General features: G+C 37.4%; 1 protein-coding gene across 4 annotated transcripts in view; it reads right to left on the bottom strand.

The window, feature by feature from the left end:
- RNF17 (ring finger protein 17) overlaps window positions 1-19,397 on the bottom strand; it is a 152,638-nt gene that overhangs the window by 13,424 nt on the left and 119,817 nt on the right. For all 4 annotated transcript variants that reach the window (XM_023621342.2, XM_023621343.2, XM_023621344.2 and 1 more), the window contains exons 28-30: window positions 3,888-4,007; window positions 2,834-2,914; window positions 210-335 (exon numbers count right to left, since the gene is read on the bottom strand). In XM_023621342.2, coding sequence (XP_023477110.2) covers window positions 210-335; window positions 2,834-2,914; window positions 3,888-4,007 — 327 coding nt within the window. The remainder of the gene's footprint in view (window positions 1-209; window positions 336-2,833; window positions 2,915-3,887; window positions 4,008-19,397) is intronic.

Raw genomic sequence — 19,397 nt, 5'->3', positions numbered from 1 at the left:
ATGCAATTAAAGTCTTTTTTAGGACATTTAGAAAGCATGATATAGTGTATTGCTTTTTCAATAATGAATTTAAAAATTCTTTATAGACTCTCTTAGCGTATTGGACATGCAGATCATATTAAAGACTGAGGTGTAAAACAAAATATGACATTTTAACCAGAGTTTGCTTTTCTATAGTTTAAATTTTTAAAGAAAAATAGTTCACTTACTTCTTTCAGTATCTCCTCATAATGTTCAAAAGTACAATATTTATGGTGTGCCATAAAATAAGAAAGCGACATTCCATCAAAATAGAGATGAATAGATAATTTCCCCCATGGATTTTCAGGTAATTCCTATTTAAGTTCAATAAACAAGATTATTACTATAGAAATAAAATCTGTTTGAAGATTAAAATTTCATAGCTAACAAATATGAAATCAGATTTCTGACAATCATGGTATTAGCAGTTTGACTAGTAACTCATTTTATAAAATCTTCTTTGATTTTGGCAAGGGTATGAAGTAATAATTCTACTACTTGGGTTTATGTAAAATATATTTACATGTCCATAAGGAAGGGAGTTTCTTATTTACTAGAAAATAATTCATTGCATATAATTTACTATATACATCATCTTTAGATGACACTAATAATTTATACTACGCAGAAGGAGAAAGAAAAGCTATGTTCAGGGGTAGAGAAATGAAGTTTAGTTAAAAATCCAAAAATGGCAAGAATCAGAAGAAACTAACAATGTCTAGAAGGAGTCATGATAATGGCTTTAAAACTCAAGTCCACTTACAATTATTAGGTACTGAACATGTACATAACTGATAAGCTGATCATGTCTCATCACTTCCACTTGGTACCACCTTAGTCCAAACTCATGTCTCTACTGAGTTATTGTGATTGCCTTCAGAAGATCTCCCTGCTTCCATCTTTTTCTGCTATCCAGTTTTTATCAGAGCAGAGTGAAAATACTAGACTGTAAGGTCAGATCATGCCAGTTCTTTGCTCAAACCCTCGAATGGCCACCTATGTCAGCACGACAGCGAGGCTCTCAGAAGCCACCTCCCCATCTCCAACTCTTCTGCCTAGCTCCTTTGGCTCCAGCCACAGCGGCTTCTTGGCCATGCCAAACACTCCAGGCATGCTCTTGGCTTGGAGCTCTTGCACTGTTCTCCTACTATCTGCATGGCTTGTCCTCTCACCATTTTAGTCTTTACTCAAATCCTATCTTTGTAGTGATGTCTTCCCCGACTGCTATATTTAAAATGACACTCCTCTCCTGCTCTACCCCCTCCCGATCAGCCTTTCCTGCTTTATTTTTCTTCCTAGCCCTCATCACTATCTAATATACCTTACATTTTGTGTTTTTTATTTTGCTTCTCACCACTAAAATGGAAGCTCCACGGAGGCAGGAATTTCTGACTCGTCAGTTCACTGCTGCACCTCCGGGCCTAGCACAGAGGCCAGCGTATTCAAGGCACCGAGTCAGGATTTGCTATTAGTGGTAAAGGTCAGAGGAGCAAGGCTGGGGACAGTGCTGTGGCAGTAAGGGCTGCAGGGCACACATGGTCATGGTTTCTGGGAAACTGAGCAGCCTTAGGTACTGAAAATTCATCTCCTCTGTTAAGCTAAGCAGCAAAGAAAGATACCTTGATAAAGAATTTCCATCTCTACCTTACCTCCATGACCTTCCATAGAGGACAGGAGTCACCAGAGAGGGGCTCTTGGCACTGATAAAAGCAGCATTAAAGTATCTCTACTTTCTTAGGTGGGTCTGTGGCTCTTTTTAGGTCTTTATCACTCTATTATCACACCTTTCATACAGAAATACTTTCCTTACAGTTTTTATGTCTTTCTACTAGAATCTTCAACCATAGCTGAAGATTCTTTTTTTTTTTTAAAGATTGGCACCTGAGCTAACATCTGTTGCCAATCTTCTTTTTTTTTCCCTTCTTCTTCTCCCCAAAGACCCCCAGCACATAGTTGTATATTCTAGCTGTAGGTGCCTCTGGTTGTGCTATGTGGGACGCCACCTCAGCATGGTCTGACGAGTGTTGCCATGTCTGCACCCAGGATCTGAACCCCTGAAACCCTGGGCCACAGAAGTGGAGTGCGCGAACTTAACCACTTGGCCACGGGGCGGCCCCTTTACCACACTGCTCAGAAACCTCCAATGGGGCCCCACTGACTGACCTCTACCTCTCTTAAATCCTGTTCACCACCATGCTCCTCACAAAACCTCTGGTATTCTAGCCAAACAGTTATACCATTTCCTGAAAATGTGCCATGCTCATTTCTGTCCCTCCATGCCTACTTGCGCACTCCATTTCCCTGGTCAGGAGAACTTTACCATCTTTCTTTAAGGGCTACCTCAATTCTCACCGTCTCTCAATTCCTGTTACACTCACTCGGCTCTCAGCCTGTGACTGCGGTGCAGCCTTGGGCTTACGTCTTGGTCGGGCTGTTTCACGTGGGGAGGTCTGTGAGGACAGGGCTACCTGCATCTAACAGAGCTATATACACTGTACCATCCTGAAAACCACCACAGGGATTTAGAAATCTCTCTAGTTCTTTGATACTGCTCCCTGTATCGAGTAAGTTGTTAATAAAGATCTTCCAGATTACTGACTTTAATGTTTATGAAAGTTCTCAAGAACTTGCTCAAAATTAGGTTTAGTTAAAATAAGCCTAGGAACAAACGAAAGTGGTACCTTGTTAATGAGTAATTTACATTCACATAAGAACATTGCTCATCATAAACAATATCCCTCAAATTGTGTTACCTATAACATTTTATAGCAAATAATTTAAATCGATGATAAATGCTTTAAGCTCAACTTACCATAACGTGCACTTGCACCTCTCTCTTTGAAAGCAGCTCCTGAAGGAGTTCTATTGCATCTGGCTGCCAGACATTCCCAACCTATTTGGGATTAAGAAACTCAGATTCTTTCACATTTTTACAAAATAAGACAGAGCAGGAAGAAAATGAAGATGCACAAAAGTAGCCATAAACATAACACCAGAGAGCAGTACAAAATATACAAGCAGTTTTCAGAGAATATCATAGGTATATGGTCAAAATGATCTTAAGAAACTAACCATTTGTCTGAGCTTCTTTCATAGTGCTTTCTTAAAGCATTCTACACTTTAAAAATATAAACCTACATTAAAAACAAAGCATCATAAAACTTAAAACAAAAAAAGACCAATATGCCAATGCGATGCTTGTATAATGCCGGAAATATATATTTATTGAGGAGAGATTGTTATATTTTACGTGTTAAAAGGTTCATGTGGCAAAGAATGGGGGGCCTCCTGCCAAAAGCAACAGGAGCCTCAGCTTCCTGCCGATGCCAGGTGCGTGAGCCGTTCCCAGGGGCGCCCTTTACCCCATCAATCCTTCAACAACAGCACTTCTGGTGGACATCTTCACTGCTGTAGCACGAGGAGCCCTGAGCCCAAACCACCCAGCTAAGCTGCTCCCAACTCCTGAGCCACAGAGACCATATGAAATTTTTAAAAGTTCATTGTTGATTTAGACCACTAAGTTTTAGCTTAACTTGTTCTGCAGCAAGAGATAACTTACACACCACTCCTTCGTGTGGTTTCCACCTTCAAATTTGTTGAAATTTTATTTGATGAAAGAATAATTAAATTTTTACAATTTTACACTTTCCCGTCTATGACGATATCATGTCTCTTCATTTATTTAGATGTTTTTATATCCTGCAGTATAATTTTGTAGTTTTCTTCATAAAGGCCCTTTAAGCTGTCTTATTAAATGTTGTTGTAACTGAAAGGGATTTCATTTTACATCCTAATTTCTAAAAAATTATTGTTAATATAAAAACAATATTTAAAATTAATCATCCTACAAATTACTGATTACTCACTGGTATGGTATTATAGAGCTGACAAGGAATACAAAACTGGGGTGTATCAGGATACAGCAAAATAGGGTAAAGATGGCACTGTGGAATCTTCTCAGTGAATCCGTGATCTAAATACTGTACCTGAAACAGGATAAATAAATTTATAATTAAAACTTACTACTAAAAACTATAGGACAGACCGGCCCGGTGGTGCAGTGGTTAAGTGCACACGTTCTGCTTCTCGGCAGCCCAGGGTTCGCCAGGTCGGATCCCGGGTGCAGACATGGCACCACTTGGCAAAAGCCATGCTGTGGTAGGCGTCCCACATATAAAGTAGAGGAAGATGGGCATGGATGTTAGCTCAGGGCCAGTCTTCCCCAGCAAAAAGAGGACGATTGACAGTAGTTAGCTCAGGGCTGATCTTCCAAAAAAAAAAACGCTAGAGGACAGAGGGATTCCCTGATATTTTAAAAAAACAAAAAGAAGATATGCTAGAAAGATATCTAAATCTGGATTTGAAAAATCTCAAGAAAAAAGCAACATCGTATTCCCTCATCCTATAGTGTATCGAATCTCACTGTCAAAAGGTTTTCTTACACATAAACCAAACGCTTTTTTCTTTTAGATTGGCACCTGAACTAACATCTGTTGCCAATCTTTTTTTTATTTCCTTCTTCTTCTTCTTCTCCCGAAAGCCCCCCAGTACATGGTTGTATATTCTAGCTGTAGGTCCTTCTAGTTGTGGTATGTGGGACACTCCCTCAGCATGGCCTGATGAGTGGTGCCATGTTCGGGCCCTGGATCCGAACCAGTGAAACCCCGGGCTTCCAAAGTGGAGCATGTGAACTTAAGCACTCTGCCACGGGGCCAGCCCCTAAAGCCCTTTTGTTTTTTTTTTAAACTAGGTCTTATTAGGTTTACAAATTCTTTGAGAATAATGCAGTTTTTTGAGAATGACTTTTTGATCTTGTTTTGTTTCTCTAAGTATTTGAGAAGCACTGATTTATATTTAAGAAAGGAGCAGTTCTCAAATTCTCAGTACTCCTCAGATAGTTTCAGTTTGGGAAACTGCATGCAATGTTTCCTTCCTGGAGAATCACACTGCATAATAAAGGCTCTGAGAAGTCCTTAAGAAAGAGACTTGTTTTTATATCATCCAGTATTCCTAAAACTTATTTGTAAAATAACTTTTTTTAAAAAAGACTATTTTTTTAGAGCAGTTTTAGGTTCACAGCAAAACTGAGGAAGGTAGAGAGATCTCCCTCATACCTCCTACCTCCCCCCACTCCCCTCCCCAACTACCAACATCCTGCACCAGAGTGGTAATTTATCATCATCAATGAAATTACATGGACATATCATAATCATCCAAAGTCCATAATTTACGTTAGGGTTCGCTCTTGGTGGTGTACATCCTAAGGTGTGACAAATGTATAAAGACATGTATCCATCATTCAGGTATCACACAGAATGTTTTCAACTGCCCTAAAAATCCTCTGCTCTGCTTATTCATCTCTCGCTCCCCCCAGTTCCTGGAAACCACTGATCTTTTTACTGTCTCCACAGTTTCGGCTTTTCCACAATGTCATATAGCTGGAGCCATGAGTATGTAGCGTTTTTAGATTGGCTTCTTTCACTTAGTAATATGCATTTAAGGTTCTTCCATGTCTTTTCATGGCTTGAAAGCTCATTTCTATTTAGCACTGAATAACATTTAATTGTCTGGATGCACCACAGTTTATCTGTTCACCTATCAAAGGACATCCTGGTTGCTAACAAGTTTGGCAATTATCAATAAGGCTGCTTATACATCTGTGTGCAGGTTTTTGTGCAGACATAAGTTTTCAACTCCTCTGAGTAAATACCAAGGAGCGCAACTGCTGGATCATATGGTGGGAGTATGTTTAGTTTTGTTAAGAAACTGCCAAACTGTCTTCCAAAGTTGGCTGTAGCATTTTGCATTCCCAACAGCAAGGAATGAGCGTTCCTGTTGCTCCACATCCTCACCAGCATTTGGTGTTGTCAGTGGTCTAGATTTTGGCCATTCAAATAGGTGTGTAGTGGTATCTCATAGTTGTTTTAATGTGCACTTCCCTGATGACATATGATGTGGAGCATCTTTGCATATGCTTATTTGCCATCTGTGTCTCTTCCGAGGTGTCAGTTAAGGTTTTTGGCCCATTTTTTAATTGGGTTCTATTCTTATTGTTGAGCTTTAAGAGTTCTATGTATATTTTGGATAACAGTCCTTTATCAGATGTGTCCCTTGCAAATATTTCCTCCCATTGTGTGGCTTGTCATTCTTTTGACACTGTCTTTTGCAGAGGAGAAGTTTTGAATTTTAATGAAGTCCAGCTTATCCCTTATTATTTTCATGGGTCATGTCTTTGGTGCTGTATCTAAAAAGTCATTGCCATACCCAAGGTCACCTAGGTTTTCTGTGCTATCTTATAAGAGTTTTATAGTTGTGTGCTTTTCATTTAGGTCTGTGATCCATTTTGAGTTACTTTTTGTGAAGGGTGTAAAGTCTGCCTACATTCATTTTTTTTTTTGCTGTGGATGTCCACTTGTTCCAGTACCACTTGTTGAAAGACTATCTTGGCTCAGCTGTATTGCCTTTGCGCCTTTGTCAAAGATCAGTTGACCATATTTATGTGGGTCTATTTCTGGGCTCTCTGTTCTGTTCCATTGGTCTATTTGTCTTTTGTTTTGCACCACTACACTCTCTTGATCTCTACACTTAGAGTAAGTCTTGAAGTCACATAGCATCAGTCCCTCTGACTTTGTTCTTCCCATTCAATATTAGTTGGCTATTCTGAGTATTTTGCCTTTCTGTATAAACTTTAGAATCAGTTTGTTGATATCCACAAAATAACTTGCTTGGATTTTTATTGGTACTGCACTGGCTCTATAGGTCAAGTCAGGAAGAACTGAGATCTTGACAATATTGAGTCTTCCTATCCATGAACAGGGAATATCTCTCCACTTATTTTGTTCTTTGATTTCATTCATCAGAGTTTTGTGGTTTTCCTCATATAGACCTTGTACATATTTTGTTATATTTATACCTAAGTATTTCATTTTGGGGGGTGCTAATGTAAACGGTATTGTGTTTAATTTAAAATTCCATTGAGTGGCCGGCCCAGTGGTGCAGTGGTTAAGTGCACACATTCCGCTTTGGTGGCCTGGGGTTTGCCGGTTTGGATCCTGGGTGCGGACATGGCACTGTTTGGCACGCCATGCTGTGGTAGGCATCCCACGTATAAAGTGGAGGAGGATGGGCACAGATGTTAGCTTAGGGCCATTATTCCTCAGCAAAAAGAGGTAGATTGGCAGCAGTTAGCTCAGGGCTAATATTCCTCAAAAAAAAAAGAAAGTAAAATAAATAAATAAATAAATAAAATTCCATTGATTCATTGCTGGTATATGGGGAAGGGATCGACTTTTGTATATTAACCTTGTATCCTGCAATCTTGCTATAACTGCTTATTAGTTCCAGAAGTTTTGTATTTTTTATAGATGAATGTGCCATCTGTAAACAAAGACAATTTTATTTCTTCCTTCCCAATCCGTATACCTTTTATTTCCTTTTCTTGTCTTACTGAATCAGCTAGTACTTCCACTATGCCTGAAAAGGAGTGCTGAGAAGGGACATCCTTGCCTTGCTCTTAGATCTTAGTTGGAAAGTTTTGAATTTCTCACCTTTAAGTATGATGTTAGCTGTAGGTTTGGTTTTTTTATAGATAATCTTTATCAAGTTGAGGAAGTTCCCCTTTTTACTTAGAGCTTTTAATCACAAATGGGTGTTGGATCTTCTCAAATGCTTTTTCTGCGTCTATTGATATCATCACATCATTTTCCTCTTTTAATTCTGTTGATGTGATGTATTACACTAACTGATTTTCAAATGTTAAATTAGCTTTGTATACCTAGTATCCCATTTGGTCATGGTGTATAATTCTTTTTATACATGGTTGCATTTGATTTGCTAATATTTTGTTGAGGATTTTTGCATCTGTTCCTGAGAGATATTGGTCTGCGTTTTTTTTCTTGTAATGTCTTTGTTTTTGGTATTAGGGTAATGCTGGCCTCACAGATTCAGGAAGTACTCCCCCTGCTTCTATCTTCTGAAAGAGACTGTAGAGAACTGGTAAACTATCTTCCTTAAATATTTGGTAGAATTCACCAGTGAACCCATCTCATCCTCATGGTTTTTGTTTTGGAAGTTTATCAATTATTATTTTTATTACTATTATTATTTCTTTTTTTAGAGATTGGCCCTGAGCCAAGATCTGTTGCCGATCTTTTCTTCTTCTTCTCCCCAAGGCTCCCCAGTACACGGTTGCATATTCTAGTTGTAGGTCCTACTAGTTCTGTTATGTGGGACACTGTCTGAGCATAGCCTGATAAGCAGTGCTACATCTGCCCGCAGGATCCAAACCAGTGAAACCCTGGGCCACCAAAGTGGAGCATACAAACTTAACCACTTGGCCATGGGGCCAGTCCCTGGAAGGTTATCAATTATTGGTTCAATTTCTTTAATAGATATAGACTTCCTCAGATTGTCTATTTCTTCTTGTGTGAGTTTTGGCAGACTGTGACCTTTAAGGAATTTGTCCATTTCATCGAGGTTATCAAATTTGTGGGCAGAAAGTTGATCACAGTATTCCTTTATTACCTTTTAATACACATCTATACTGATATGCCTTCTTTCATTTCTGATATTAGTAATTTGTGTCCTCTTTATTCTTAGTTAGCCAGGCTAGAGGCTTATCAATTTTTATCTTTTATATGAATCAGCTTTTAATCTCATTGATTTTTGTTCTTGATTCCCTGTTTTCAATTTCATTGAATTCTGCTCTCTTAATTTTTCTTCTGCTTATTTTGGATTTAATTTTTTCTTTTTCTAGTTATCTAGATAATTGATTTTAAATCTTTCTTCTTTTCTAACATATGCATTCCATGCTATAAATTTCCCTCTAAGCACTGCTTCAGCTACACCTCATAAATTTTGATAAGTTGTGTTTACATTTTCATTTAATTCAAAACATTTGCAAGTTCCTCTTGAGATTTCTTCCTTGACATATGTGTTATTCAGAAGTCTGTTGCTAAACCTCCATGTATTTTGGGATTTTCTAGTTATCTTTCTGTTACTGACTTCTAGTTTAATTCCATTGTGGTCTGAAAGCAGCACTGTTTGATTGCTATTCTTTTAAATTTAAGGTGTGTTTTGAGGGTCAAAATGTAGTTTATATTGGTGAGTGTTCAATGTGAACCTGAGAAAAATGTGTACTCTGCTCTTCTTGGATAAAGTAGTCCATAGATACCAATTAAATCTAGTTGATCGATTGTGTTGAGTTCAGCTATGTCCTTACTGATTTTCTGCCGCTGGATCTGTTCATTTCTGACAGGGTTGTTGAAGTCCTCAACTATGACAGTGGATGCATCTACTTCTTGCAATTCTATTAGTTTGTGTCTCATGTAGTTTGATGCTCTATTTTTAAGTGCATACATGTTAAGAACTGTTATGTCTTCTTGGAAAACTGACCTCTTTATGATTATGTAATGCCCTTCTTTTTCCTTGATAACTCTCTTTGCTTTGAGGTCGGCTCTGTCTAAAATTATTATAGCTACTCCTGCTTTCTTTTGATGAGTGTTGGCATGGAATATTTTACTCTTTTTTCCAATTATTTTATTGAAATTATCATAAAGGTTTATAACATTGTGTAATTTCGGGTGTACATTATTAATCAATTTCTGTATAGACTGTATCATCCTCATCACCAGTAGTCTAATTTTTATCTGTCACCATACATATGTGCCCCTTTACCCCTTGTGTCCAACCCCTAACCCCTTTCCCCTCTGGTAACTACTAATTTGTTCTCTTTATCCATGTGTTTATCTTCCACATATGAGTGAAGTCATGCAGTATTTGTCTTTGCCTGTCTGGCTTATTTCACTTAATATCATGCCCTCAGGGTGTACCCACATTGGTGCAAATGGGAAATTTTGTCTTTTTTATGGCTGAGCAGTATTCCATTGTATATATATACCTCATCTTCTCCAGCCAATCATCAGTTGATGAGCATGTGGGTTGCTTCCACCTTGTGGCTATTGTGAATGATGCTGCAATGGACTTGGGGGGCATAAATCCCTTTGGATTGTTGATTTCAACTTCTTTGGCTAAATACCCAGTAGTGGGATATCTGGATCGTATGGTACTTCTATTTTTAGTTTTTGAGAAATCTCCATACTGTTTTCCATAGTGGCTGTACCAGTTTGCATTCCCACCAGTAGTGTATGAGGGTTCCCTTTCCTCCACATCCTATCCAGCATGTTATTTTTTGTCTTAGTAATTATAGACATTCTGACAGGCATAAGGTAATATCTCGTTGTAGTTTTGATTTGCAGTTCCCTAATAATTAGTGATGTTGAACATCTTTTCATATGTCTGTTGGCTATCTGTATACCTTCTTTGGAGAAATGCCTGTTCATACCCTCTGCCTATTTTTTGATCAGGTTTTTTGCTGTTGTTGAGTTGTATGAGCTCTTTATATGTTTTGGAAATTAACCCCTTGTCGCATATATGACTTGCAAATATTTTCTCCCAGCTGGTAGGTTGTTTTTCCATTCTGCCCATGGTTTCTTTTGCATTGCACAAGTATTTTAGTTTAATGTAGTCCCATTTATTAATTTTTTCTTTTGTTTCACTTGCCTGAGTAAACATGGTATTTGAAAAGATGCTGCTAAGACCAATTTCAAAGGGTGTACTGCCTATATTTTCTTCTAGTTTTATGGTTTCAGGTTTTACATTCAAGACTTTAATCCATTTTGAGTTAATTTTTGCGTGTGGTGCAAGATAATGATCTACTTTCATTCTTTTGCATGTGGCTGTCCAGTTTTCCCAACAGCATTTACTGAAGAGACTTTCCTTTCTCCATTGTATGTTCTTGGCTCTTCTGTTGAAGATTAGCCTTCCGTAGATGTAAGGTTTCATTTCTGGGCTCTCAATTCTGTTCCATTGATCTGTGTTTCTGCTTTTGTGCCACTATCATGCTGTTTTGATTACCGTAGCTTTGCAGTATACTTTGAAATCAAGGATTGTGATACCTCCAATTTAGTTCTTTTTTCTCAGGATTGCTTTGGCTAGTTGGGGTCTTCCGTTGTTCCATGTAAATTTTAGGACTCTTTGTTCTATTTCCACAAAGAATGTCATTGCGATTCTGCTTGGGATTGCATTGAATCTGTAGATTGCTTTAGATAATATGGATATTTTAACTATGCTTATTCTTCCAATCAATGAACATGGAATATCTTTCCATTTCTTTATGTCTCCTTTGATTTCTTTCGATAACATCTTATAGTTTTTATTGTATAGGTCTTTCACCACCTCAGTTAAATTTATTCCTAGATATTTTATTCTTTTTGTTGCAACTGTAAATAGGACTGTATTCTTGACTTCTCTGCTAGTTTGTTGTTAGTATACAGAAATGTCACCGATTTTTCTATGTTCATTTTGTACCCTGCAACTTTGCTGTAGTTGTTGATTATTTCTAATAGATTTCTGATGGATTCTTTAGGGTTTTCTATACATAGAATCATGTCATCTGTAAACAGTGAGAGCTTCCTTTCCATTTGGATTCCTTTTATTTCTTTTGCTTTGGCCTACTTCTCTGGCCAAAACCTCCAGTACAACGTTGAATGAGAGAGGTGAGAGTGGGCATCCTTGTCTTGTTCTTGTTCTCAGAGAGACGGATTTCAGCTTTTCACCATTAAGTATGGTGTTGGCTGTGGGTTTGTTGTATATGGCCTTTATTATGTTGAGATACTTTCCTTCTATACCCATTTTATTGAGAGTTTTTATCATAAGTGGATGTTGGATCTTGTCAAATGTTTTCTCTGCATCTATTGAGGTGATCATGTGCTTTTTATTCCTCATTTTGTTAACATGGTGTATCATACTGAGTGATTTGTGGATGCTGAACCATCCCTGTGTCTCTGGTATAAATCCCACTTGATCACAGTGTATAATCCTTTTAAGGTATTGCAGTATTCAATTTGCTAATATTTTGTTCAGGATTTTTGCATCTATGTTCATCAGTGATACTGGCCTGTAATTTTCGTCTTATGCTGTCCTTGTCTGGTTTTGGTATCAGAGTAATGTTGGCCTTGTAGAATGAATTAGGAAGCATTCCATCATCTTCAATTTTTTGGAATAGTTTGAGAAGGATAGGTATTAAATATTCTTTGGATGTTTCGTGTAATTCTCCAGAGAAGCCATCTGGTCCTGGGCTTTTGTTTTTTGGGATGTTTTTGATTACTGTTTCAATTTCTTTACTTGTGATTGGTCTATTCAGATTCTCTATTTCTTCTGGATTCAGTTTTGGGAGGTTGTATCAGTCTAAGAAGTTATCCATTTCTTCTAGGTTATCCAATTTGTGGGCATATAGTTTTTCTAGTATTCTCTTATAATTCTTTGTATTTCTGTGGTGTCCATTGTAATTTCTCCTCTTACATTTATTTATTTGAGCCTTCTTTTTTTCTTAGTGAGTCTGAATAAGGGCTTGTCAATTTTGTTATCTTCTCAAAGAACCAGCTCTCAGTTTCACTGATCCTTTGGTTTTTTTTAGTCTCTGTTTCATTTATTTAGGTTCTAATTTTAATTATTTCCCTCCTTCTGCTGACTTTGGGCTTTGTTCTTCTTTTTCCAGTTCTGTTAGGTGTAGTTTAAGATTACTTGTTTGTTGAGGTTGGTCTGTATTGCTATGAATTTCTCTAACTGCTTTTGCTGCATCCCACAAGAGTTGGTATGTTTTACTTTCATTTTCATTTGTCTCCAGGTATTTTTTAATTTCTCCTTTGATTTCCTCATTGATCCAACTGTTCTTCAGTCTCCACATATTTGTGACTTTCCCAGCTTTTTGCTTGTAGCTGATTTCTAGTTTCACAGCATTGTGATCGGAAAAGATGCTTGATATGATTTCAATTTTTCTTAAGTTTATTGAGGCTTGCTTTGTTTCCCAACATGTGATCTATCTTTGAGAATGTTCCATGTGCATTTGAGAAGAATGTGTATTCTGTCGTTTTGGATGGAATGCTCTATACATATCTATTAAGTCTATCTGATTGAGTTTTTCATTTAAATCCACTATTTCCTTGTTGACTTTATGTCTGGATGATCTATCCATTGATGCAAGTGGGGTGTTGAGGTCCCCTACTATTATTGTGTTGCTGCTAATTTTTTGCTTTAGGTCTGTTAATAGTTGCTTTATATACTTTTGGTGCTCCACAAGTGTTATGTCCTCTTGGTAGAAAGTCTCTGTTGTCGTTATATACTGCTCCTCTTTGTCTCTCATTGTCTTTTTTATCTTCAAGTCTGCCATGTCTGATATAAGTATTGTGACACTTGCTTTCTTTTCCTTGTTATTTGCTTGGAGTATCATCTTCCATCCCTTCACTCTGAACCTGTGTTTGTTTCTAGAGCTCAGATATGTTTTCTGGAGGTAGCATGTTGTTGGGTCTTGTTTTCTAATCGATCCAGCTAGTCTGTGTCTTTTGATTAGAGAATTCAATCCACTTACATTTAGAGTGATTATTGATATATGAGGGTTTAATACTGCCATTTTATCTCTTGTTTTCTGGTTGCTCTATATTTCCATTGTTTCTCTTCCTTTGTATTCTTGACTGCCATTGCAGTTTGGTAGTTTTCTGTATAGGTTTTCTCAGTTTTCTCTGTTTTTATAAATTGTGGCTCTGCTCTGATCTTGTGTTTAGTGGTTACCATGAGGTTTGTATAAAAGATCTCATAGATGAGATAGTCAATTTTCTGATAACCTCTTATCTTCATCAGCCTAAGCAGGTTCCATCCCTTTTCGCTTCCTCTTCTGAGTTTATTGTTTTCACACATTATTCTGTTTTGTGTTGTAAGTTTATGACTAAGTTTTGATGCTTTCCTTTCCTTTATTTTTTAAGTTGTAATTAAGTATTTGCTGCCCTATTCTGAAAGAGAGCTAAAGTTTTCTGGTTTTGTCTATTTATCTCCTTGCTCAAAGCTTTGTAAATCTTTGCCTTTTTGTTTCAGGTATGAGAGCATCCTTTATCACTTCTTGTATGGGGGTGTCTAGTGGTGATGAACTCTCTCAGCTTTGTTTATCTGAGCAAACTTTTATTTCACCATCATATCTGAAGCATAGTTTCGCTGGATAGAGTACTCTTAGCTGATAGTTTCTGTCTTTCAGTATTTTGACTATATCATTCTATTCTCTCTTAGCCTGTAAAGTTTCTGCCAAGAAATCTGCTGAAAGCCTGATGGGAGTTTCTTTGTAGGTTATTTTCTTCAACCCTGCTGCCCTAAGTATTTTTTCTTTGTGGTTGACTTTTGACAGTTTTACTATTATATGCCTTGGAGAAGGTCTTTTAGCATTGATGTAATTAGGAGTTCTATTGGCTTCATGTATTGTAAGTCCAGTCTCTTTCCAAGGTTTGGGAAGTTCTCAGCTATTATTTCTTTGAATAAGCTCTCTGCTCCCTTCTCTCTCTGGAATACCTAGAATCACCATGTAGCTTTTCCTAATTGAGTTGAATATTTCTCAAAGAACTCTTTCATTTTTAAAAATCTTAGTTCTCTCTCCTCTTTCACCTGATGCATTCCTATCCTCTAAATCATTCAATCTTTCCTCCATAATGTCAGCTCTATTTTTTAAGGATTCTAGATTATTTTTTATCTCATTAACTATGTTCTTCATATCTAGAATGTCTGCTTGGCTTTTTAAATAGTTTCAATCTCTTTGGTGAAGTATTTCTTCTTCTCATTAATTTTATTCCTGAGCTCACTGAACTGTCTTTCTGAGTTTTCTTGTAACTCACTGAGTTTATGACAGCTATTTTGAATTCTCTGTCATCTAGACTGTAAATTTCTGTGACTTCAGGGTTTGTTTCTGGAGATCTGTCATGTTCCTTCTGCTCTGTATTTTTACTGGAGTTCTCATGGTGTTTGATGAACTCATCTTTTCCTGGCACATTTGTGGTAATATCAGGTCACAGATTCCACCTGCCACTGCTGGGGGGAAACAGGAGCTGTGTTTCTGATCCCATCTCATCTGCTGGAAGTAGTGCAGGTATGGTGGGTGCTCCCGCTGGCTTGGAAAGTGCACGCAGGCTCAAGGCTCACATTCCCACTTGTGGGGCCACAGCAGGACTATGGGCCCTGGCGTCGGCCAGGGAAGCATTCATGGGTACACGTATATCTGCCACTGCCTCTTCTTATGGTCATGCTGCCTGCTGTGCTTTGTGGATGGGGCTTCTTCACGGGGCCCAAGCCTGGGACACTTGTTGGGACTGCAGCAGCAGGGTGAGCTCTCCCATTGGCTGGGAAACCATTCGCGCACAGGCCCAGGGCTGCAGTTGCCTCTTCTCAAAGCCATGCCGAGGTGTGTTCTCACTTTTGGGGCTGTGGTGGTACTATGGGTACTTGCGCCGACCAGGAAAGCATTCAGGTGTGTGCACAGGGCTGCCGGTAAAGGGTAGGGGACTGCTCATCTATCTGAAGCACTTCCTGGGGAGCCAGTCCATCCACCTTCAGTTGTATAGCTGCGTGGGGGTCTCTGGGATCCTGTTGTGCTGTGTGGGTATCCTCTGTTGGTCAATGAATGTCCATTTAGTTGTAGTTCAAAAGCGGAGAGATAAAGGGACCAGCCCACCACCATGTTGCTGACGGCACTCTGTGTCTATTTACTTTTAACCTATAGGTGTCTTGTATTTAAAATGGGTTTCTTGTAGACAACATATAGTTGGTTGTTGTTTTTTGATCCACTCTGACAATATCTGTCTTTTCATTGGTACATTTATACCATTGACCTTCAAAGTGATTACTGATACAGCTGGATTAATATCTAACATATTTGTTTGTCTTCCATCCATTGCTCTTGTTCTTTGTCTTATTTCTGCTTTCCACTGTTTTTCTGCCTCTTATGTTTTAAATTAAGCATTTTATATTATTTTCCCTTTTTAGCATATCAGTTAGAGTTTTTTTAAAACTTTTTTTAGTGGTTGCTGTACAGTTTGCAATATACATTTACAACTAATCTAAGTCCATTTTCAAATAACATTACATGACTCTACAGGTAGTGTGAGTACCCACAATAACAAAATAATCCTAATTCCTCCTTTGCATCCCTTGTATTATTGTCATTCATTTCATTTATACATAAGCATACATAAGCATACATGATACATACATAAGCATATGTAATTGAACACATTATTACTCTGAATAAACTATGTTAGGTTAATAAGAAAAATAAACGTTTTATTTTTATCTTTACTTATTACTTCTTCAATTCTCTTCTTTAAATAGATCTGAGTTTCTGACCTGTATTATTTTCCTTCCTAAAGAATTTCTTTTAATGCAGGTCTACTGGTAACAAATTCTCTAGTTTTGTTTCTCTGAGAAAGTCTTTATTTCTCCTTCAGTTTTGAGGGATAATTTCATGGGGTACAGATTTCTATGCTGGTGGGTTTTTTCCCCTCAAGACTTTAAATATTTCCATCCACTCTCTTCTTGCTTGCATGGTTTCTGAGGAGAAGCTGGATATAATTATCATCTTTGTTCCTCTACAAGTGAGGGTTTTTTCCCCTCTGGCTTCTTTCAGGATATTTTCTTTGATTTTTTTGTCATTTGAAACGATATGCCTAGACGTAGGTTTTTTTTTTCCTTTTTGCATTTATCCTACTTAGTGTTCCTGGAGCTCCTGGATCTGTGGTTTGGTGTCTGACATTAATTTGGGGAAATTCATGTCATAACTGTTTCAAATATTTCTTCTGATCCTTTCTCTCTTTCTCCTCCTCTGGTTTTCCCATTATCCATATGTTACACCTTCTGTAGTTGTCCCAGAGAGCTTGGGTATTTGGTTCTGTGTTATTCAGCTTTTGTTCTCTTTACATTTTAGAAGTTTATCTTGATATATCCTCTAGCTCAGAGATTCTTTCCTCAGCTGTGTGCAGTCTACTAATAAGCCTCTTAAAGGCACTCTTCATTTCTGTTCGTGTTTTTGATCCCTATATTTCATTTCAGTTCTTTCTTAGTATTTCTCTCTCTCTGCTTATGTTGTTCATCTGTTCTTGCATGCTATCTACTTTATCCATTAGAGACCTTAGCATATTAATCATAGTTGTTTTAAATTCCTGTTCTGATAATTCCAACATCCCTGCCATGTCTGGTTCTGATGCTTGCTTTGTCTCTTCAAATTGTGTTTTTTTGCCTTTTAGTACACCTTGTAATTTTTTTAAATTTAATTTTGAAATTTAGACACCACTGAAATAAAACACCATATTAGTTTCAGGTGTACAACATAATAATTTGATTTTTGTGTATATTGAAAAATGATCATAACAAGTCTAGTTAACATCTATCACCTTACATAGCTACAAATTTTTTTTCTTGTGATAAAAACTTACTGCTCTCTTAGCAACTTTCAAATATACAATACAGTATTAATTATAGTCACTATGCTGTATGTTACAACCCCAGGACTTATTTATTTTATATCTGCAAGTTTATACTTTTTAACCCCTTCACTCATTTCACCCACCCCCTACCCCCTGCTCTGGCAACAACCAACCTGTTCTCTGTATCCATGAGGCTAAATTTTTGTTGCTGTTATTGTGTTTTAGATTCCACATATAAGTAAGATCATATGGTATTTGTCTTTCCTGTCTAACTTATTTCACTTAGCATAATGCCTCAAGGTCTATCCATGTTGTCACAAATGGCAAGATTTCATTCATTTTTATGTATGAATAATATTCTATTATACACACACGCTTTCTTTATCCATTCATCAATTCATGGACACTTAAAGTTGCTTCTATATCTCAGCTACTGAAAATGCTGTAATGAACATGGAGGTGCATATAACTTTTCAACTTAGTGCTTTTGTTTGCTTTAGCTAAATACCCAGGAAGTGTAACTTCTGGATCATATGGTAGTTATATTCTTAATTTTCTGAAGAACCACCACATTGTTTTCCATAGTGGCTGCACCAATTTACATGCCCATCAACAGTGCATAAGGGTTCCCTATTCTCCACATCCTTGTTAACATTTATTTCTTGTCTTTTTGATAATAGCCATTCTAACAGTTGTGAGCTGATATCTCATTGTGGTTTTGATTTGCACTTCCCTAAAGATTAGTGATGTTGAGCACCTTTTCATGTACCTGTTGGCTATACGTATGTCTTCTTTGGAAAAATGTCTATTCAGTTCCTCCAAGCATATTTTAATTGGATTTTTTTTTTTTTTGGCTATTGAGTTGTATGAATTCTTCACATATTTTGGATATTAATTCCTTATCAGATATATGATTTCCAAATAACTTCTCAAGTTCAGTAGGCTGCCTTTTCATTTTGTTGGTGGTTTCCTCTGCTGTGTAGAAGCTTTTTAGTTTAATGTAGCTCTACTTGTTTATTTTTGCTTTTGTTGCCTCTGCTTATTGCCAAGACCTGTGTCAAGGAGCTTACTGCCTAAGTTTTCCTCTAGGAGTTTATGGTTTCAGGTCTTATGTTCAAGTCTTTAATCGAGTTTGAGTTAATTTTTGTGTATGGTATAAGATAGTGGTCCAGTTTCATTCTTTTGCATGTGGCTGTCCAGTTTTCCCAACACCATTTATTGAAGACTGTCCTATCCAGATGTGTATATTCATTCTTGGTTCCTTTGTCCTAAATTAATTGACCACATAGGTGTAGGTTTATTTCTGGGCTCTCTATTCTATTTCATTGATCTATGTGTCTCTTTTTATACCAATACAATACTGTTTTGATTGTAATTTTTTCTTGATAGCCAGATGATGTACTGTGTAAAAGCAACTGGAATAAATAGGCCTTTAGTAATGTGGTAGTGAGGTGTGGGGAGAGGGCAAGTGTTCTACACTCCTATGATTAGGTCTCAGTCTTTTTTTTTTTTTTTTTTTTATTGAGTTAATGATAGGTTACAATCTTGTGACATTTCAGTTGTACATTAACGTTTGTCAGTCATGTTGTAGGTGCACCACTTTACCCTTTGTGCTCACCCTCCACCCCACCTTTCCCCTGGTATCCACTAAACTGTTCTTAGTCCATAATTTTAAATTCCTCATATGAGTGGAGTCACACACAGATTATCCTTCTCTCGCTGGCTTATTTCACTTAACATAATTCCCTCAAGGTCCATCCATGTTATTGCAAATGGAATGATTTTGTTCTGTTTTGCAGCTGAGTAGTATTCCATTGTATATATGTACCACATCTTCTTTATCCATTCGTCTGTTGCTGGACACGTAGGTTGCCTCCATGTCTTGGCTATTGTAAATAGTGCTGCAATAAACATTGGGGTGCATAGGACTTTTGGGATTGCTGACTTCAGGCTCTTTGGATAAATACCCAGTAGTGGAATGGCTGGATCGTATGGTAGTTCTATTTTTAGTTTTTTGAGGAATCTCCATACCGTTTTCCATAGTGGCTGCACCAGTTTGCATTCCCACCAGCAGTGTATGAGGGT

The sequence above is a fragment of the Equus caballus genome, chromosome 17 (assembly GCF_041296265.1).
Source record: "Equus caballus isolate H_3958 breed thoroughbred chromosome 17, TB-T2T, whole genome shotgun sequence".
Classification (NCBI taxonomy): domain Eukaryota; kingdom Metazoa; phylum Chordata; class Mammalia; order Perissodactyla; family Equidae; genus Equus; species Equus caballus.
This window is presented reverse-complemented; position numbering and strand designations above follow the sequence as displayed.